The sequence below is a fragment of the Solanum lycopersicum genome, chromosome 1, assembly GCF_036512215.1.
Source record: "Solanum lycopersicum chromosome 1, SLM_r2.1".
NCBI classification, from domain to species: Eukaryota; Viridiplantae; Streptophyta; class Magnoliopsida; order Solanales; family Solanaceae; genus Solanum; species Solanum lycopersicum.
In genome coordinates, this window is record NC_090800.1 from 2,775,977 (window position 1) to 2,798,164 (window position 22,188).

General features: G+C 35.0%; 3 protein-coding genes and 1 pseudogene across 4 annotated transcripts; 3 read left to right on the forward strand and 1 right to left on the reverse strand.

Moving 5' to 3' along the window:
• Positions 1-710: 710 nt before the first annotated feature.
• On the forward strand, positions 711-8,331 carry LOC100037517 (L19 ribosomal protein-like). Of its 2 annotated transcripts, XM_019212379.3 has the most exons (7): positions 711-1,080; positions 1,839-1,873; positions 3,185-3,412; positions 3,564-3,650; positions 3,890-4,023; positions 7,671-7,796; positions 7,883-8,331. In XM_019212379.3, exons 1-6 carry the CDS (start codon positions 918-920, stop codon positions 7,774-7,776), a joined length of 753 nt encoding a protein of 250 aa, XP_019067924.2. In that variant the 5' UTR covers positions 711-917; the 3' UTR covers positions 7,777-7,796; positions 7,883-8,331.
• Positions 8,332-11,043: 2,712 nt separating this feature from the next.
• On the forward strand, positions 11,044-12,140 carry LOC138340787 (uncharacterized; annotated as a pseudogene).
• Positions 12,141-12,988: 848 nt separating this feature from the next.
• Positions 12,989-14,882, forward strand: LOC101267636 (RNA recognition motif (RRM) domain-containg protein). The gene is given in 2 exon segments (NM_001329636.1): positions 12,989-13,297; positions 14,482-14,882. Coding segments are annotated over 2 exon segments (372 nt in total). The 5' UTR covers positions 12,989-13,043; the 3' UTR covers positions 14,600-14,882.
• A 1,450-nt stretch (positions 14,883-16,332) lies between these two features.
• On the reverse strand, positions 16,333-22,030 carry LOC101267337 (putative 26S proteasome subunit). Its single transcript, NM_001329635.1, is given in 10 exon segments — positions 16,333-16,755; positions 17,209-17,294; positions 17,394-17,451; positions 18,066-18,188; positions 18,299-18,357; positions 18,533-18,608; positions 18,720-18,816; positions 20,441-20,522; positions 20,618-20,710; positions 21,772-22,030. Coding segments are annotated over 10 exon segments (933 nt in total). The 5' UTR covers positions 21,959-22,030; the 3' UTR covers positions 16,333-16,683.
• Positions 22,031-22,188: the final 158 nt, after the last annotated feature.

Consider the following 22,188-nt stretch of genomic DNA (forward strand, 5'->3'; position numbering starts at 1 on the left):
TTTTATAAATCATCTTGTTATGTGATTTCAACAAAATACAGAAGATCGAGTGTATGCAGACGTTATTTTGCCAGTCTTTTCTTTTATCTTGAGAGGGTTTAATTCAAACCCCTATGGTAAAATAAGAACTAGGCCCCACCCACCTTCAACCTTTGTAAGGTTGTTTTCGATACACAGTCACATATATAAACATAAATATTTTATTTTTTTTAAGTTTGTACTCGATTACAAACATGATATTTAAGTAGAACATTTCACGTTTGACATGATATTTTTACGTATGATTTCGATAAATATGCCTTTATATTATGAAAATTTATCAATGAAATAAATTAACTAATACAAACAAATTGTTATCACCGCATTAGAATTATATGAATTTGTGATGACAGATTTTCTAAATTTAATTTTAACTATATTAGTCAAATATTTAAAAATAATTATCTTATATAAGTGATTTATTGCGTAAGTATTTTTTTTATAATTTAAATATATATAATTAAATTTAGTATTTATTATATTTTTTCACGAAGTAATTATAAAATCGTTTTTACATAATTATTATGAGGTTAAATTATGAAAATATTTAGAATTCGAGTCATAAAAATAATTATCAATTTTTATATTAACTAACGCGAGATATTTTATATATCCAGATGTTTTCGATGCTTTTGATAAATTAATAATTTGAGAGAAAAATGATTTTTATTTTTATTTTTGAGAAAATTATTTAAGAAAATATTTGTGTAAAACCCCAAATGCTACTACTACTGAACCCACACACAAACGCTTTTTACTTTCAGCAAGCGCCACCATCCTCCGCCGCTCTCCGCCGATCGCCGTCGCCGCTGCCGTTCTGTATTTGACCTCCGAAACCCTAGAAGTTTCACATCGTAGATAGATTCTTCTAGAAGAAAATGTGGAGGAGACTCTCTTCTCAGCTCCGAGCTCTAACTCCATCCCAATCTCCTCGGAAATGCAACCTCTTCGTAACAGGTTCTGTTTCATCTTCGTCTCTGACCTCGGAGATTTTTCGTCCATCCGTGGCTCTGTATAATCGACATTTTAGCTCTGAATTTGGTACGCTACTATTATTTTACATCTTATTTGTACTATTTGGCTCACTCTCATTGGCTTGAACTATAAGAGTTGAATGATTATATGTATGTGTGTGTGTGTGGAGACATAAGATCTGGATTGTGAGTTTTACTTCTCTCTTTTGTGATGTTGTATGTATTCAGATGTTGTTTCGTAGCCGGTTAGAGTGATGCAATTATTAGTAATATGGAAATTAGTTACTATTTGTATAGGTGATAGTAATGTAGGGTTTAGTTATTCATGTATTAGCTATTCCATCCATAAAATAGTACATAGATATCTCGTATTAGTTACGAGAGTTTCTAATTTTTGAACCAAACATAGTAGTATTAATTTTATGAGAATGAGAATCATGTGATATGTTGAGAATCTCTTATGATAATCATCTATGCTTGAGACGTATCTTAATGCGTGAAAGTTATATAGGATGGCCATACGTAAGTATTTATATCGCCTCCAATTTTTATGAAATACAAGATGCTCAATGAATGATACGAAATCTCTAACTAGCTACCAAATGTGGTATTTTTTTTTGATAAAGTAATTAAATGATATTAGAAAGCATCAAGAAGATGCGAAGTTACAAAAGCACCCTGTGCAAAGAAGCTGCCAAATGTGGTATTACTTATGCAAGATTTTTATCTGCATAACTCATCTCTAATCAAAATACCAAATGACCCCCTTATTGTATATTTGATGGTAATGAGTTGAGAATATTTTGTTTAAATTTTGTAAATCAGGCAATGCTTCTAAGGAGGATGAAGTCGAGCATGGAGTAAGTTCTCATCACTCTTATCTCCTTAATCTTATCTATATTGACGGGTCTGGACACCATGGTTATAAGAAAAAAGAAGAACTTCTCTATATTGATTGTTACATAAACAATGTGTTGGTCTTATGGTGTGTGTTGTTAAAGAAAATTCTGAATGATTGATTTACAGTGTCAGAGTTTCTTTTTATCATTTTGATAGTCTTCTCATATTAAGCCAAGGGTCTATCAGTAACAACCTCTCTATATCTATAAGGTAGGGGTAAGTTGTGCATTTTAATTCTTGAAACTGGTAACATGTGTATATATATATATGAACTAGATCTGCACCCTGTCAGTGCTATCTATAATTACAAAAACCCAACCATCCTTAGGACTACAGCTTAACAAGGAACCTATTATATCAACTAGTGATTCAGTCACGTCTACATATTTTTCTTTACACCAAAAAAGGAACAAATGAGTACAATTCATCTTGACTTTCTGCACAGGACTGCGTTGGTCTTCCAAATTTCTGTAGTTCCTCTATTCCCAAATTGTCCACCATATACAAGCTGGGACAAGTTTCCATTACTTCTTTTGTCTCACTGCACCACCATTATAGTTCCAACACTTCAATAAATCACAACTTGTTGCTGGCATAGACCATCTTAGTCCTACCATGTTCAAAATAAGTTGCCACAGTTGTCCAGTTATGGGACAATGTAGAAACAGATGGTTATTGTTCTCTGGCTGCACCAACATACAACATCTAGAGCATGAATGAAATCCCCTTCTTCTTAAGTTTTCTTGAGTGAGACATGACCCTCCCTAGACTCCACTTGTGGGATTATTGCATTGGGTATATAGTTGTATTTTGATTGTCTTTTCTGTAATAAAAAGATCATTTTGATAATTCCTTTTTTATATTATTTGCTTATAATTGTTTGTTGGAACTTTTGGAGTCTGTTCATTACATAGGATTTATTGTCGATATGGATTGGTTGGAAGCTGTATCTGAGTTATATTAGAATGGTTCTTTGCTCCAAATGCACACTGCTTGTATCTCTGTATGTTCTTGATGGAGTGATTTTAAGATGTATATGTGTTGCGTTATGACTTGTGGTGGTACTAATATTCAGTGGCTAATGGAATATGGATCAACATGCCTTTTGCAGTGTCCAATAATTTGAATGGAAGAACTACATTACATGTTATGCTGTTATTGTGGTTTCTTTGTGGAATACGTTGATCAATAGTGTTTTAGCATCAACTTAAATTAGTATTGTTTTCTTCTGAAGTTCTGAGGGTTGATATTGTATCTTCAACTTCTTTCAGAACTTACTCAAAACTAGATTGAATAACATACATGCTTCACTAACATCGCCTTACAAGGGTTATACATCATGTTTATCGCAATACAATGCCGCGGTCCCAAGTTTCCCTAGAAGGTTCATTACAACAGGTGCAACTTCAGTTAACATGGTTTCTGAAGATGCTTCTGCTTTGGCAACTCCACGTATCAAATTTAAGAGGCTTGATAAAACAGCAAAACATATAATGCAGGTATACAAAATGTGATCTTTTTTCCCAGATATTGCTCCCTTCAGTCTCTGATGGTTTATTTTGTTGCCCTTTTTTCTTTTCTTTTGTTACAATTTAAGAAATTATGATATCATCAATGTCTAAGGGAAGTCCTATGTCTATTATGATGTAGATTCTTGATAAGGAGGCTGTTGAAGAAGTAAGGGCGCAAAATGAGGTTCCTGATATAAAGCCTGGTTATATTATCCAGCTCAAATTGGTATAGAAGCTTCTCTCAAAAGGACCATGTCTCATTTTTTAATTCCTATTTAACAGCCAGCATTGAACAAATGCTGTTATTTTGGTGGTGTATTTTTAATTTGTGTTTTGTGCACATATGATCCTCCAACATCTTGGACTGATTTCATAGAAAGAAATTCCTGCATATATTATATGACTTATGAAAAACAAAAAGGAAAATGTGGTTTTATTGGTGGTTTGATGATGGTTATATTGCAGGAAGTGCCAGAGAACAAGAGACGTGTTTCAACTATCAAAGGCATAGTGATAGCAAGGCGCAATGCTGGTTTAAATACTACATTCAGATTAAGAAGACTTGTGGCTGGAGTTGGGGTTGAAAACCTATTTCATCTGTAAGGCATCAAGTATATATGTTTGTTAGATTCTTAATTGAATGCTCTTTTGGTTGTCAGTTAATGCTTGCACTTGCTAGATTTAGGTTATGTTGCTATTTTCTTTTAGTATTGGTAAGTGTGAGAGGTTAGCTTTGGTAGGTTGTAGGAGAGGGAAAGTTAGGGCAGAGAAGTACTAGGGAGAGATGATTAGACAAGACATAATGCAACTTCAACTCACTGAATTGCTTTTTTAAGTGTTGGCCGACCTGTACAAGGTGTTGCTCACTTTCCCTTACTAGCTTAGATAGGAGATTATGGAGGACATGGATTAGGCTAGAGGATTAGTTAGTAGTTGTGTGTTCCCTAGCTTCCCCTTTCACACCAGTAGTAGTAGTATTACTCTTGTAGTTCTTGTCCCTCGATTTCTGTACTATTTTATGTTTTTGTACTTCGATTGGCTCAATTTTTCTGTAGTTATTGCCGATTCTTATTTGTCCATCATACTTTGTCGATTTGTATTGTTGTCATTTTTTTCTTAAGCGCAAATTCTATCAGAAAACAACTTCTCTACCACCTTGACTCTACCCTCCCCAAACTCCATTTTTAGGATTACATCGGTACATTGTTGTTGTCGTAACACAACATTGACCAAATCTAATTTTGGACAGTGATACTTGCTTAACCTGATTGCAGCCACTACTATAGAAGTTGTAGTGGTAGAAAAGTCAAAAGAGTGTGATGCTTTTTTTGATAAGCATTTGCAATGGCTTGACATTAAGGAAGATCCTCAGGTGAGAATATAAGCTTAAGTTATTTTGACCTAGAACGTTAGCATGGTGTTCGTTGACCTAGAAAAGGAAGGCCCTTCAGAGATATACGTTGGGACATGTACGATGAATCCAAGACTTGGGTTTAAGACTGTGGGAGGTGACTCATATCACTTTCCAGTCATGATAAGATTGCACTAGAGATCAACCCTTAGCTCATTCATCTTTGTCTTAGTGATAGATGAATTAACATGACAAAAGGAGAGGTATCATGATCTATGTTATTTACGGATGACATAGTATTGGTTGACGAGATGTGTAGGAGTTAATGGTTGGATAAATTGTGGAGAAAGACCGTAGACTATAAAAATTTAGGTTAAGCTAGACTAGAACATAATACATGGAGTGCAAGTTCAGTGACCTTACACATGAGGCGGAGGGGGAAGTGAAAATCGAGGAACTAATCATACCCAAGAGAGGAAGCTTCAAGTATCTTGAGTCCATAATCCAAGGAGATGAAGAGATTGACCATGATGTTGTATATCGTATGGGAGCGGGTAGGTGAAGTGGAGGCTTGCATCCGGTATATTATGCAATAAGACTTTGTTGTCAAGGCTTAAATGTAAGTTTTACAAAGTGCTAGTTATCAACACTTCTACGACAAAGTGTTGGCCGATGAACGCAACGTTCAAAAGATGAAAGTAGCAGAGATGAGATGCTCAAATGGATGTGTGGACATATTCAAAGAGATGATTAGGAACGAAGTTATACATGGCAAGTTGAATGTGGCGAGAAGCGAATGCGATGGTTAAGGCATGTGTAGAGAAGGTGTGAGAGGTAGACCAAAGAAGAACTGTGGAAAGGTGATTAGACATGACATGATACAATTTCATTTGTTCGAGGACATGATATGGAGGTTGCTGATTAGGATATAGAAGGTTAGTAGGTAGCTGAGGGTTGTTATTTTCTGTGTGGGGAATGGGTATAGGCTAGCTTTTTCCTCTTCTTTTTTCTTCTTAGAAGTATTATTTAATTGTCACACAGTTTCGTAATCTTTGATGTGTATTATTCAATTATCGCATGGTTTTGTAATCTTTGATGTGTATTACTCTCTCTGTTCACTTTTAATTGTCCACTATTTCAAAAATAGATTTTCACTTTTACTCGTCACTTCTAACCTATCAAGAGAAGATGGTATTTTTCATGTTTTATCATTTGCATTAAATGGTTGTTTCCAAATTATTTTTCAAGACCTAATATTAAACATCGATTACTATGGGTATTATAGTAAAATACTCATATCAATAATTGTTTCTTAAAAAGGATGTGGCAAAGTCCAAAGTGGACAAGTAAAAGTGAAAGGAGGGAGAGTATTTGTTGGTGCATTTGTTTGTATCTTGCTACTTTGCTGTCTCTTTTCTTACAATCTTGTGCCACATATACCACTTTTGGAATTACACTGGGTATTTGGTTGTTATTTTGCTCTATTAAAACCAGGTCAAATTTAGCCAGGAAAGATGGTTGAATCTGCAGATTTTATTTGGATTGTAGTGAGATGATAACATCCAAGAGGAAAGGTGGTCTCTAGGTAGGGTGTTTAAAACTGGATTAAGTGCCTCAAAGGCATTCTCTCGGAAAACTGGGATGGTGCTTTCTGTATTCATAAGTTATAACTACCTTAAAAATATGTGGGTAGTATAAGCCTATAAGGGTGACCAGAGCTTGTATGGTCTTTGCCAGAACTCAGAAGGGAGTGACATAGTACTGTTCTTACTCGACTCCCTAGATATGTCTCAATATCTCATCAACTGTCCTCTTTGATCCAATTTGTCTGTCAAATGGGTGAACTTAACTCTTCTTCGTCAAAGTACCTTTACTGGTGACACTCTCCTTTTTGAGCCAAAAGGAAATTTTTCTTTTCATTAAACTCATCGTGCACCTCTTATTTTTTTTTTGATAAAGGTAACATTTACTTCTATACATCCACAGGTATACTACATCAAAGTGTAGTGCCCCTCCCAAAAGTTTTTATTTACATTATTTTTAGGATCTTCTAGTTACAGCCAATCAATAACATTAAACACATCTTCAGTATCTCCTATACTACTTACTTACACAAAAAGTAGTAAAACCCTAGGCAGTTTGTCTTTATCTTCTGAATATTGTTCTGTTTTCCTTCAAAACATCTTTTATTCCTTTCCTTGCAAGTTGTCCACCAAATGCAAGCTGGTACAATCCTCCATCACTTTTCCCTTTTTCCTGCATTTCCATCCTTATTCCAGCATTGTAGGACTTATATAATTCGCCCAGGTTTTGTCTACTTGATCTTCCTCTTGTGGATGAACATCTGCCACAATTGATCTGTGCATTTGCTGTGTAAAAAGAGACGTTTAACTGTCTCCACCTGTTTTTTACATAAATAGCATCTATAATATAGATTGGATTTCTTCTTGTTCAAATTCTCATGTGTCAAGACTGCCTCCTTTCCAAAAGCCATTTGAAGTAATTCACCTTGTAGGGAATTTCTGTTCTCCAGATCATCCTCCAGGGCCCATCCTTCTTGCTGCACCTCAGTAGAACTGAGTTCTCTGTATGCTACAGCGAATTCTCCCCTTCTCTCCCTCTTCCATACTAGTCTATCTTTCCTCTCCTGTCAGATTGGTAGCTATATGCATTTTGCCATAGTGTACCTCTTATATTGTTTTTCATTGACAAAGTATTGTTTAACTTGCACAATTTACATCTAAAATCTCGTTAGTTATGCATAACACATAGTGACGTTAATTTGTGGGTGTGTTGCCTAGTTGTAATTAATAATTGTAGAGGTGTTCCACAATTTTCTTCTAGAGCTTTCACAAAATTGGATTCCTAATGTTTAAGTAATTCGATTATTTGTAGGTACTCTCCCAACCTAAAGGAGATAAAAGTGTTGGACAAGAAAAGAGTGAGGAGGGCCAAGCTATACTATCTCAGGGACAAAATGAATGCCCTGAAAAAACACTAACAAGCTAGCTCATGTGGAAGGTACAATATAAGTGTTCAATGTTATTGCCTAAAGAGATCTATCAAATTCTTATACGGTGCCTGAGAAAATGATGTTTATCTATCAGGGTTGAGCCTATCATTTCAAAGTTGTTTCGCCAATATAGAAGACTGCAGCAGAAAAGAATCCTATTGTTCCAATTCTGGGTAACAGGTTTTACTTATATCTGTTGATCAATATGTATCAGCAACATACTTTTCCTTTTCGAGATTTTGCAGGTAATTTTTAGTATGTCGCAAGCAGGTCTTGCCATAGAATTAGCATATCTCTTTTTGTTAGATTCTACGATACTCATAAACTGAGAGTTGTTTTTAGAAAAAAGATCTTTTGTTGTCTACATCAGAACTGAATGAAAAGCTATAGGATCTTTACTAAGTTTTAGCGATTTCTGATGTGCTGTACACTTTCTGGTCTCTGTGACCTACCTGAAGAGACTCAAATAAAGCACATTTCATTGTATTGAATATTTCTCTTTATTTTTTGGTTGAATAGTTTGGTGAGTTGTAGTTTGTAAAATCTGTAATTGGATTTGGTCGAAAAGAGTGATTGAAAACTCAGTTGAGGGCGCTCTTGAGCCCTAAAATTCGAAAGAGCTTATGGATGGTGCTTTGCCTTGTTTAAGCTACCCTTAGGGAACGTTTGGTACAAAGATGCATAATACAGGGATTAGTAAAGCATGAATTAGTAATGCATGGATTAATAATGCAGGGTTTAATAGTGCATGGATTATTTTTTAGCAAGTGTTTGGTTCATTATTTCTTACCTAGTCTTATGTTTGGTTTAAAACTTTAGAAAAAGTTTATTTCCTATTATACCCTTTAGTTATTGTGAGATTATGTTTTATTTAACTAGTCAAGTTAAATATTAAAAAATATATATAAATATATTATTAATTTTGAGGGGTGATATGTCATATGGTATATTTCTAATTTTTTGTTGGTCAAATATACCTTGAACTTAACATGAATTTAAGGCTACTTAAATTGTTCAAATATGCTTAGCTTATTTTTAAAAAAAAAAAAAAATAGTTCACGTGGTCAATTGACGAACTACATTTTGAAAATAAAAAATCAACCCAATATAACAACTCAAACATGGAGAAAAAAATATTAGTTTGTGAAATCATCAAATTACATGGAATAAATTTGGAGAATTAAACGAACATTTATAATATTCTCATATAAATAAAAAAAGAACATGAATTACAAAAAAAAAAAAATAGGAAAAGAGATTTGGGGATAATTTAGTCATTTAAGGGGTCTTATCCAAGGATTGTTAAACCTTGGATTAGTTATCCCTCCCTTTCCTAGGAATAAAATAAGACCTTGTATGAGGTATAACTAATTCATGGATTAGGTTAAATAAAGTAATCAAACAATGTTTTTGTTGGACTATATTTTAATCCATGGATTGTTTTGATTAATACTTCCTACCAAACGGGTCCTTAGTGTAGACAAGGCTCCTATGTGTCCTCTTCCCGCTCTCAAACGGCAGTCGGGTATACTAAGCTCTTGTTATGCGTGGGGTTTGTCCTTAAGGGCGGTTTGGTATACTAAGTTCTTGGTATGCATGGGGTTCGTCCTTAAGGGTGGTCTGGAATGTGTAGGCAAGGCACACCAATGCGTCCTCTTTTCGCTCCCAAAGGACAATCTGGTATATTAAGTTCTTGCTATGCGTGGGGTTCGTCCTTGAGGACGGTCTGGTATGTTTAGGTAAGGCGTACCATGTGTCCTCTTTCCACTCTCAAAGGGCAGTCTATACTAAGTTCTTGCTATGCGTGGGGTTCGTCCTTAAGTGCGGTCTGATATACTAAGTTCTTGCTATGTGTGGGGTTCCTCCTTGAGGGCGGTTCGGTATACTAAGTTCTTGCGTGGGGTTCGTTCTTAAGGGCGGTCTGGTATACTAAGTTCTTGCTATGCTAGGGTTTGCCTAAGGACGGGAGCATATATATAGTATGATGAAGTGTTAGTCAAATATACTATCCTTTTTGTTTTAATTTATGTGGCAACATTTTATTTTTAATACGTTGATCAAAAACTACGATAAGAGTCACACAAGAAAAATGATAAACTACTAAAATTTGCAAATAATTTAACTCAAAATTTTATTGGAATGGTGACACTTTTAGTTCTATAAATATTGATAAATTTTAACAATCGATAATGAAGAAGACTCGAAGACTATTTTGCATCCATAAAAACAGAGAATTAGTATTAATCAGATTACTAAATATATATTGGTTCACGTTAAAGTATTAAAATAATTTAAATATTAAAATTAACTTTTTATTTTTTGTAACTATAAATTCGTGTGGGAATGAGATTACAATTTTTGGGAACTTTTTTTCCATTTTTTTCCTTTCAGATTTCAACTTGGTTTTGGAAGTTAAAAAAAAAACGGAAAAGGGTCAAAAATACCTTTGAACTATCAGAAATAGCTCAAATATACCCTTGAAGTATATTTCGGCTCGAATATACCTTTACTGTTAAACTATTGGATCAAAAATATCCTTCTCATTAACAGAATCGGTTAAACGTCACTTAGATGTCACATGGCATGCCACATGAGCCAATAGAGTTTCACTCATGCCACGTAGACTAATAAACTTATTCTTAATTTCCCTCAATTTTCTCTGTTTTCCATAGATTTTATAAACGATTTCACTGAAGAACATAGAACCCCTTTTCCTTATTTTTCCATTTTCTTAGAACGATTTTACAAAATACATAAGTTCTAAGGGAAGGGTATTTTTGACCCTATAGTTTGAGGGGAAGGGTATTTTTTAGCCGAAATATAGTTCAAATGTATATTTGAGCTATTTCGAATAGTTTAAAGATATTTTTGATTATTTTTCGTGAAAAAAAATAAACACAATTCCTAACTCTCTTTCTATTCAATACTTAACTCTGTTTCTGTCTTTTTACTTAGTAATCGATTTCGTATAGCGATGTATACGAATTCAAATAATGATTCAATGAGAGAGATTTCGAGCAGGAAGAGACAAGTCTGCATCTGACGAAATTGATAGCTACAAAACGAGGAGGACAGGACAGAGAGAGCGGAAGCATAGATGCAGCAATAGTAGTAGTACTAGTAAGAGATCGAAACGAGAGGGGTAGAGGAAGTATTGTGATTCTAATGAATTAGAGCTAGGAGTTGGAGAGGAACATTGTAATGCCAATTTGTGTTTGTTAAGTGATGACGCTACGACTTTCATTGCTGATTTAACCCCGCCTGTCGTTGAAGGTAGGGGTGATTGGCCCTGTAATGCCTTCCGCGGAACTACTTGCTGCTGCAGCTAAGTTAACTGAAGCACAAGCTGAGTTGATGGATGTTGAGGTTAAAGAAGATGCGGATTTGTTTATAGGAACTCCACCTCCACCGCCTGCTCTGGTGATAGAGATAGAATCAACAAACGAGATTGAGTGTCTTGAAGAGGTTACAAGAATCATAGCATCAGATGCAGACAATTCGTATGATGTTCTGGGCGCGAACAGAGGTATGTTGAATGAAAACATAAAGAAACGTTACTTGAAGTTGTCTCGTATAGTGCATCCTGATAAATGCACTCATCTTGAAGCTCACTACGCGTTCATCAAGCTGAACAAGGCGTTGAATGATTTAGATAAACGGAGAGAGTTGGGATGAGAAAATAAAGCATAAAGAAGAACAAGAGGAAATGAAACGTTTGGAAGTTCCACGAAAAAGAGATGAATGGATGATTACATTGCCTCCAGAACGAAAATCTGGTGGCGTTGTGAGAATGTACTCAGTGACGAGGTTTAGCAAGAGCTTGAAACAAGATCGCGGTGATACTATTGCCTGGACAGACACCCCATCAGTTCGAGCTCAGAAGCTGCAACACTTGCTAGATCAAGTATCGATGCTGAACTGGTGGTACATTATAACAAAACGAAACGATCAAAATCTATGGGGGAAAGGCATCAAGAGACTGCAGCTTGTAGCAAGTCAATGAAACAATCGAAGCATGAATAAGTGAACGAAGAATGGAAAGGAAATCATCCATGGAAACCTTGGGATCGCGAGAGGGATTTAACAGCCGGAAGGGAAAATGTTGAGTTTGATGCTTCAGACATGTCTCAAAAGTCTCATTTCCAGCTTTTCTTCGTGACGACAAGTCTTAAATCTCAATGCAGGCAAGTCATATTTCATTGAATCAATCTTTTTTGCCACATTACGTCTCTAGAAGAGTTGTGGTCATGTTCGATGTGTTTGAATATGTACTGAGCTCGATATGATGGGGTGATCGTCCTGACATGTCTCAGACTCTCACTTCCAGGTTTTCTTCATGACGACAAATTTTACATCTTGATGTAGGCAAGACATATATCGTTGAATCAGTCTTTTTTTTGCCACATCACGTCTCTAGAAGAGTTGTGGTCATGTTCGATATGTTTGAATATGTACTAAGCTCGATATGATGGGGTCATCGTCCTGAAGATTATCGTGGACAATGCTTAAACATTCCTCGCGCTTGACCAGTGTTTGGGGAAGCGTGAAGCGGAAAAAAACGATAAAGCCCTGATGAAAGCGCTCACATACTCATTCTAGTCTGTGAAGCATAGAAGGCTCGCATCGCTTTGCTTCATCGCTTTTCCTGAACATTGTGCTTGAAAATTGCTAATGTATATTTGGGGTTAAGGAGACCCCTTTTGTTGTGTGATTCTACATGATTTATATATATTATATCTTCGGAATCGCAATCTTGATAAAAACGTAAAAGAGATATCTCTTTAACTATGAAACTTAAGTTGATTGATGTAATAAAATCAATAGAATAAAAATTTAAAAATTTTAGGTTTGATACTCTTTTTATATCAAAATAGTTATCAAGTTTCATTTTTCGAGAGTTAATTTAAGTATTTTTCATAGTTCAATTAAACTAAATTCAATATTTTAAAAACAAAAGTTTAGATATTAAAAAATTACACGAAAAATAGTAATAATTACGATTTTTAAATATAAATATGATAAATAAAATATATTGATCAAAATTTATTTAGTTTAACTAATTGAATTTCAGAAAATGGAATATGAAAAATATTTTGAAAAAAATAATTAAATATTTAATAACTCTATTTTTTTTTAATTAAAAAACCTCTCTCAAAGTTGCCCTATAAATTAAAACTGAGCAACAAATAACTCAATTTCTGTACTCTTTTAAGAGTAAAAAAAGGCTAAATTTTCTCTCTTCTTCCGGCGAAACTATGGCGGCGTTGAGTCTCCGAAAGGGAAATACCCGGCTACCGCCGGAGGTAAACAGGGTGTTATACGTTCGGAACCTTCCGTTCAACATCACGAGCGAGGAGATGTACGATATCTTCGGCAAATACGGTGCTATTAGACAGATTCGTATTGGTACGAATAAGGATACGCGTGGTACTGCTTTCGTCGTCTATGAGGATATATATGATGCGAAAACTGCTGTCGATCATCTCTCCGGCTTCAATGTCGCTAATCGGTAAAAAAATTAAGAACTTTTGGCTTATTTGTGGTTTTTCTATCGCGTTAGGGTTTATTTGCTTGAATTTTAGTACTGTATGCTATATTGGTTAAATTATTCAGTTTCGATTTGGTAATTACTAGTTGCGTATAATAATTTTTTAAATTTTGAACTAATCTAAAACAATTATGTAGATTTCGTAGTCGGAGTAAAGTTGTTACAACTCTATACTAGTTGAGGTTTGTTTTATGAAAATTTGATCTTATTCTGCTCATTTTTGACTAGTTTACTTCCATAGTTAATAGATTGTCTTTTATAAATAACTACGGTGTTCGGGCGAGCTTGTGCTCACTTCAACTTAACTACACGTGATACGTGTTACCTCTTACCGAAGTAACTATGGCTTGGACAGATGAGAAGAAATCACTTGGTGTGTTTTTGGTCTTTGCTGGGGTAGTAAATTTGTTTTTGATATGAATTAGGAGCCCTTTTTGAAACTAGAGATATCAACCGACTTAAATTGATGTATATTTGGTGTAGATTCTTGACTATTTAGGTTTAGTTATATGGATGTTCTATGTCAGCAGTCATTCTGCTATATCTCGACTTACTTTACAAGAAAAAATGGGGGCTTTTTTAATATATTATAGGTTCTCTACATTTCCTACCCACATACTTATCTTAATGTATACTTGGTGTAGATACTAAACTAGTTAGGATAGTTATATGAATGTTCACTCAGCAGTCATTCTGCTATATCTTGACTTATTTTTGAAGAAAAAATAGGGGCTTTTAATATATTGTTGTAGGTTCTCTGTATTTTCTACCCATATACTTATCTTAATGTAAACTCTGTGTAGATTCTAAACTAGTTAGGATTAGTTATATCAATGTTCTATGTCAGCACTCGGCAGTCATTCTGCTATATCTTGTCTTACTTTTCAAGAAAAAATGGGGGCTTTTTAATATATTGCAAGTTCTCTATATTTTCTACCCACATACTTATCTTAATGCATATTTGGTGTAGATTTCTAAACTAGTTAGGATTAGTTGTATGGATGTTCTATGTCGGCAGTCATTCTGCTATATCTCGACTTACTTTTGAAGAAAAAATAGGGGCTTTTTAATAAATTATTGCTTCTCTATATTTTCTACCCACATACTTATCTTGATGTATATATGGTGTTTTTTTTATTTGGCAGATACTTGATAGTTCTGTATTACCAGCAAGCGAAGATGAGTAAGAAATTTGACCAGAAGAAGAAGGAGGACGAGATAACGAAGCTTCAGGAGAAATATGGCATTCCCAAAGATAAGTGATAAAGAAACTTTTGTTACTGGTTTCTTTCCTTCATTGTGCAAATTGAGCCAGTCTTAGCAAGAAGTGCATCACCTTTGGTGGAAACTGATCAAGGCACCCTGGCCACCGAATTATCAGAATGAGTAACTTGTAGTGCTGTATCTTATTCGAAGTTTGTAACGGATAGTTTATGAAATGATTGAATGTTGTCAGATGTTTCTACCTATATCACGATGTTTTTCTCTCTGTCTCTCCTTGCTGTAGTTACCTTATCATTATATGATGAGTGCATTTGTTGTGTGGTTTCTTTCTGTATGTGATGCTTCATGTGTGCTCTTTTTGACACATCCATTGCTTTTGGGGTGTGTGTGGGTGGGTGACTTGTACCTTGGGCTTCCACATGACGATGGCCTTGTTGAAGTTTAATACCAGTTTGTTTTAGCATTTTTCTAGGATATCCTTATCTTCTATTTCGATAGTGAAAACCATATAGATATACACCACATAACTGCATGGATAAGCTCAGACCATTCGGGATCCAAATTCAGGATTTTCCTTGGGATGTATTGGGAAGGATTTGGAATGACAATATCGATACACATATCCAGATATCATTTTTTGAGAATACATCCATGCCTAGATATCTTGCTTCTTTGATAGCTAATGAGAAGAGATTGTTAGATATTAATAGCACAGAACGCTGATGATACTCCTTCGTATATGCTGAAGAAGGGGGTGATTGCTAACAAGCATGAGCTTTGCAGAAAATTTGAGCCATGAAGCCTGTGCTTGTTATCTGACTTTCACCTGAATTGTGTTATGATTCGCACTCTTATGTGGATTTAAATTTGGTAAATTCAATGTGTATATGTGAGTGTCCACAGGTTTCGAAGTCATTTGGATAAGTATTTGGTGACTTGTGGTTTGAACATTTTCCCTTGCTTGTTTATAAGTTTGAAAGATCTTCTCATTTTGTGGGTTGTTTTCCCTCATATGAGAAGCTCACCATGAATTCTTCAATTTGATTTAGCACTGTTTAAGGTGTTGCTGAGTATTTGCTCTACTTCGACAAGTGAAATGTTTGAGCTCAAATTATTGTTTTTTTTTCCTCCTGTTAATAAAAAAACCATTCTTGCCAACTTGCATTTGGTAGAATATCTTGTAACCTACGTATGTAAGCTACACATTACCAAGTCAAAAGAGGGAAGTCATGCTTCTCCAATACTTGTGATATCTAGTCATTTTTGTTATAACCTTTTCATTCATTACATGAGAGCTACAAAAACCCCAAACATTTGAAACATGCAAGTGTGTTGTTATACCAAAATTGTGGATTTGTACCAAAGAGACTCATTCAAGGGCCTCTTAGTATACTGATCTACCCATTCACTATCCATGATAAATAAGTTAGGGATGGAAAAACCTACTTAATAGTTCAAAGCGGCTAACAACATACTTAGTGAAATTTTAGCCGTTGGAATAATGGTTCAATTAATATTTGAGCCTTTGTTGCTAGTAAAGTTGGTGAAATAAGCAAAGGTACAATAGAAAGAGAGGGATTCAAACCCTTGGAAAATAGAAGACGGGTTGTATGTATGCAGATCTTACCCCTACGTGAAGAGAAAAGGGTTGCACCTATGTATTTCCCCCCAAATGTGAGAGCCTTTTCTCAGTATAAGATTTTAAGGTGATTTAGGGAGAGTTGAGAGGTAAATAGGCAGCTGCCACACAAAACACTGATTGAATGCAATTTAAGATAAGACGTGTTCCTTCATTCTGGGTATTCAGTGAAGAATTCATACACGACAACGCCTCGTATTGAGCCCTATGTTTTAACTTCAATTCAGAGAAAAAGAAAAAGGGAACAAGGTTGATCTGTTAATACAAAAGAAAATGACTGTCATCCATCACTTGATCTAAAGTCCACTGGACAAAAACATCTAAAATCTGGAGGAACAAAGCTTAAAAAGAGCACAGATAAGAAAACATAAAGAGTTCGTTCCTCCATTCGCGAGATTGTCACAAGGCAGATTCAGGTTCCAATTGCAACTAGCTACAAGTGCTGGGTAGTGGATGACCAAAGAGAATTGGGAGGGTAGATTGCTTAGCTTCCAGCTGTAGTTGGTACTGCACGAGGCTTCGAATCTTCAGCCTTTTCGTGTTCCTTGTTAAGCATCTGAAACGGATATTAAAAGCATCAGACTCTATCCTGATAATATAATATGCAGTAAAATGTACTCCCTCCGTCACAATTTATGTCAAATTGTTTGACTGGAGCAGAGTTAAAAAAAGAACGAAAAACAAGCCATGGACATTTGTCTGACAACAAATTATCTTATCAAGGTTTAAAAATTTGTTTCAAAATATATAGGTATCATTCAAGGACACTGGTGATAGATGGACAGTAGTATCCGCTACGGTGGAAATATATAGGTATACCTCCAGAATTCTAATCATGTGCAATTACACTTCAGATAATGGTGGCTGGCATATTCAGAATTGAACATTTTTTGACAAGCATTGAACACTAATTTAGATCTGTGGTACCTATGCACAATATATTTTCTCGAAAGATAACAAAAAACAAACAAGTGAAACTTTTAAAGCGTAGTTAAAAAGTAAAATGTACCTTGTTGCTGATCAAGTTATGGAGAGCAATTACACTTCGGATAAGTGAAGATAGATATATGACCAACATCATATCATTCGTTTTCACTGCAACAGACATCAAATTGGCACGCAAAAGATTAAAAGACCATATATCGGTGGTGGAGATATTCTATTTGAAACAGAGGTGGAATCCAACTAATTTACCTGAAAATGATTTTACTAATTCAGCAACATTTAGATTGGGCAATAGATTGAAGACATCCTGCAGTAAATTTTTATTTCAGAATTCAACGTGTTAACATCTTTGAATTGGATGGGACATCTGTTAAAAATCAGCCTATCGGCACCACAACAAAATGCAGAGAACACCGACGGCAGTTGATGGATCAATAAAGCAACAATTTTGTTTAGATGCAGAACAGGAGTCATTTCAGTGTTTTATGTTAAAATTCACGTGTGAGTAATAGATTTGACCTATAACCCTTGGTGCCAAAGCTCCTAACATCTTACTTAAAACAAATCATCATACAATGATTAGGGGCAGATCGCAACAAGCAATGACCGTATGTGCAACCAAACAGCATACATAAAATTCTTTATAGAAAACATATTGCCACTAATAGCCAAGGAAAAGATATTTCTAAAATCTAGCAGCTCAATTTGGACAAAATAAGGTCCTTGAGCAGAGAAAGCGCAGAAACCTTTTTATTTTTTGAACAAATTAAGCTGCTAGTTTTTAGAATAATCTATAAATTCATTGAACTTTTTACTTGGAAGTTCCCTATAACATCAACACCCTTTAGAATATAGATGAAGTTGGCAACTGAAAGGATAATCATGAAGCCAGAAAAGAGGACAGTTGATAGTAATGCTAACCTGCAAATGGTATAGAATCTCATGGTTCAAGGGGAGCTTCCCATCAATGACAAGATCTAAATAACTCCGTATCTCTTGAAGTCGAGCATCCAATCCCTTCAAAGCTGCCAGTTTCCCAGTTACCTGGATTGGAAGTGTTCAAAGTTCTTACTGCTCTGTACTTGTTAAGAAACCAAACTTATTATCATCAATTTTCTATAATTGAAAGGTCATAAGAATATTCAGAAAGAAACCTCAGTTGCAAGGGTACTGATAGTAGTATCTTTCACATCCCTAAGCAAGTGCTCAACACCTGTCCATTGGAATACACGGTACACAAAATTTTAATGTGTATGCACAGCGAAAATGTCACTTGCATTGAAGAATGACTGGAAACTGCTAACAATTCAAGCAAATGAAATAAGTTGAATTTTTAAAAGTAAAACAGATGGTAACTAAAGAGTAAAAAATCAATCTTGGAATTGTACCAATTTCTTCAACTTCATGAGCAGCGATTTCTGAAGGTACATGCACAAACACATTCTGGCTTTTCTGAGTTGCATTCTGCAAGTATATACCCATCCACAGCATGTCAAGTACATTGCAAAAACAACTTACGTATATCAACAAGCACAAAACTCTTTCAGTCAATGAACTACTCATCTAAGTTGTTACCTCTTTAACTTCCTCAACTGCATAGTACGCCTTAGTTGGTATTCCTAGCTCCTTAGGCTGGACATCAATTATAACCAAGACTGGAGTAGGGACGTAGCTGCAATAACACCACCAATAATAAGCAGCGTATTTGAGTGTGAAACCTTATGGCATAAAAAAATACAAAGTTCAAAACATTGTAGCCACAAAGTTACATAAATTCACTCTCTTGAAAAAGAGAGAACAATTTTAGGCAAGTTTCTAATATGTGCTGTGTCCTTTACATCATATATCCAATTTTTAAGTTCCGATATGAACCCCACTCTCCCTCCCATGTCTTACAATGTACATCATTCTTGATTACTTCAGTTTAAGCTGGTTTTCAAAGGTTTAGCAGCCAGAATAGCAGAAACTTAGGTTTCTTTGGCTTGGGCATGTTGATTCTGCAATGTCCTTGAGGAAACCAATCCAGGAGACAAGTAACTTTTCCTACAAGGACCAACATAAAACTTGGTAGCTTCTATAGAGAAGACAGTTCTGATGAGAAATTATACCTCTAATGATGGCCTCCTGCCCATCAAGATGCATCAGCATAGGGCAGGGCTCATAGCAGGAAAAGAAGTGACCAAACAAGGATGAGAATTTTTGGGAAAATTCATGCAGCAATATATAGCCTTAATAGAACTGACACTTAAATAGAACTCCAAGAGAGTGGAAAGCTAGGTTTCATAGCATGAAACAAAATTTATTTTACCATAATACCAAAAAAGTCTACGCTACCTTCCTGGACCCTGCGTGAATGGATTCTTCAAACACGGGGCTGCCCTTTTTTTAACTAGAGAAGTCTATGTTACTACTGTCTTCAATAACCCAGCTTTCTATTTCTTACTATTCATTACTTAGCTTAGACTAAAATGGATCTGAAAATTGAAATATCACAACATGGGAAGTCTTCAAGGACTTCTAAAAGACTTGAGACAAGGCAAAATTTAAATTAAATTAAAAAGGATGTACAGCACCAATATCGTGCAAGAGGACATTTAAAAAAAAATACAATGGAACTCATACCCACATTTAAATTTTGAGAACCTTTTCTAAGCAATAGGTAGAAATCCCCATTGGAGACATCTACCTAGCTTTTGCATAAGTTGCTTCCTTAAATTGAAGTAGCAAATAGGAAAAGGACAAGCCATAATTCCCATTATCTCCTCTCAGATATCTTACTTGTTAATGTCATACTATTATCAAAATTTAAACTATGTTGGACTAATTGAAATTTATTAGAAAATCGTCATCCATAAATCCATTTTGAGTTTCGCACCAGAAGTTGATTAACTACCATGAATTTTTACTATTAAAAAGTTGATTTGAGTTGGAATTTTTTGTATAACCATAAAAATGCAATTTAAATTGCATTAAGGGCTTGGGAGGTCAATAATGAAAGTTGTTATGTTAAGGGACTAGTACTAAATCAATAGGGAAGTAAACTAGTTTGATTTGTGCATTTCAACGGTTTGTCCATTAGTCTATTAATCTGTATCCTCTTTAGCTATAACCTACTGTAAGCAATTCTCTCCCAAAGTTCCGCTTTTGCCAGATATCTCTAACAGATTCATTTGATAAGTAAAGCTTGTAGCTTGGAAAACCATCCACACATAATCAATCACCAAAGATTCTGATGTTGCCAAACTAAAGATGCCAAATAGGATCTCTGAATGAATGAATAAATATAATGCCCTTACTCATTAAAAAGCCCATGAATGTTGAGGTCATTTTCCCGAAGTTTGGGACCAGTGCTATACCAACCAACAACATGCTCCTTTGCTGACACAATTAAATCAAAAGGAAGAATGAACATTCAAACAATACATCTAAGAAGATCATGAATTCCAAATCATGCAAGTAAATATGAACTATACCGTTTATCCTACGGAACATGGAAAACATCGATTCATGATAGTTATGGTCAAGAAACCAGATACTAGGGTCCCTCTCCTCCTCCTCAAAGGGCACTGCATGAAACAGAGAAAGATGTTAGGTAAAATTACAAAACAGATTTATATCTATGGGCTGAACCAACTCTTCATTTAGTTAGAAGTAAAACATGGAAAATGGTAAAGTGCTGCAGCCAGATGAACCCATCTCAGGAAACTGCGGCAGGTTGCACAGTTACAATTTATTCAACTAAGTATGTAGACAGTCTAATTGATACTGCAATACATCTCCACAGAAAGGCTAGATGTCAGTCCTTCCCTCGAAATTCAGCAATCTAAAATTTAGCTCATACAAACCCTACCAAACTATAAGTTCCATAAAAAAACAAAAGAACAAAAGCAACACAAGTATTAATCCCACAAATAAAAGCAAATTTACTCTTGTTTAACATTTTCCCAGCACATTAGCTACCAACCTAGTTCCAATCTCAAATTTAGCTCATAAAAACCTAACCTTTACATTCCGTCAAAATGCAAGAACACAAGCAACCCAATTATTAATCCCATAAATAAATGCAAATTGACTGCTACTTTACAATTTCCCAGCACATTAGATACCTATTCCTTATCACAATCTCAAATTTTGCTCATAAAAGCCTTACTTACTTTAAATTCCATCATAATGCAACCAAATTAATCCCATAAATAAGGCAAATTGACTATTCTACAATGTCCCAGCACATTAGATATCTATTCCCAGTTCACAGTTCCAATCTTAAATTTATCTCATAAAAACCCTAACAAACAAATTTCATCAAAGAGCATAATAACAAAGCAATAATAAAGGCAAACTGACTGCTATTTTACAATTTCGCAGCACATTAGATACCTATTCCTTGTCCCAATTTCAAAATTAGCTCATAAAAGCCTAACTTACTGTAAATTCCATCATAACGCAAGCAAATTGACTACTATCTTACAATTTCCCAGCACATTAGCTACCCATTCCCAGTTCAAAGTTCAAAAATCTCAAATTCACTTCATAAAAACCCTAACAAACTTCAAATTCCATAAAAAAAAAAAAGCAAAATAAAAGCAAAAAATTGAACAGATCTGAAAAGGGTTTGCAACAATGATACCTGCATAGCTATTAGTAACATCAACAGTGCCTTTAAACGAAGTTCCAAGCAAAACCCCAACAACACGTTTCCTTGTGTCTCTTGCAACTCTATTGTAGTGGTCTACGATGCTCAAAAGCACAAGCGGATGAACAATTACCTTCTCAATCGGCCTCGAAGATATTTGCTGAGATTTGATTACATCCATTGTTGCTTCTTCCTCTCTTCGAAATCTGGAAATAAACAAACAAACTTGTTCTTCAAGGTAAAAGAGAGAATCAAATAGCAAACTCTTTTGTATATATATATATTTTAAGACCTCTTTTTTTATTTTATTTTTGGGCCAAATACACCTTTATAACTATGTTTTTTTCTTTTTCTATACTAATTTTGATACTCATGCTAATGGGCTTAGGGCCCACATTATTTTTGGGCTAT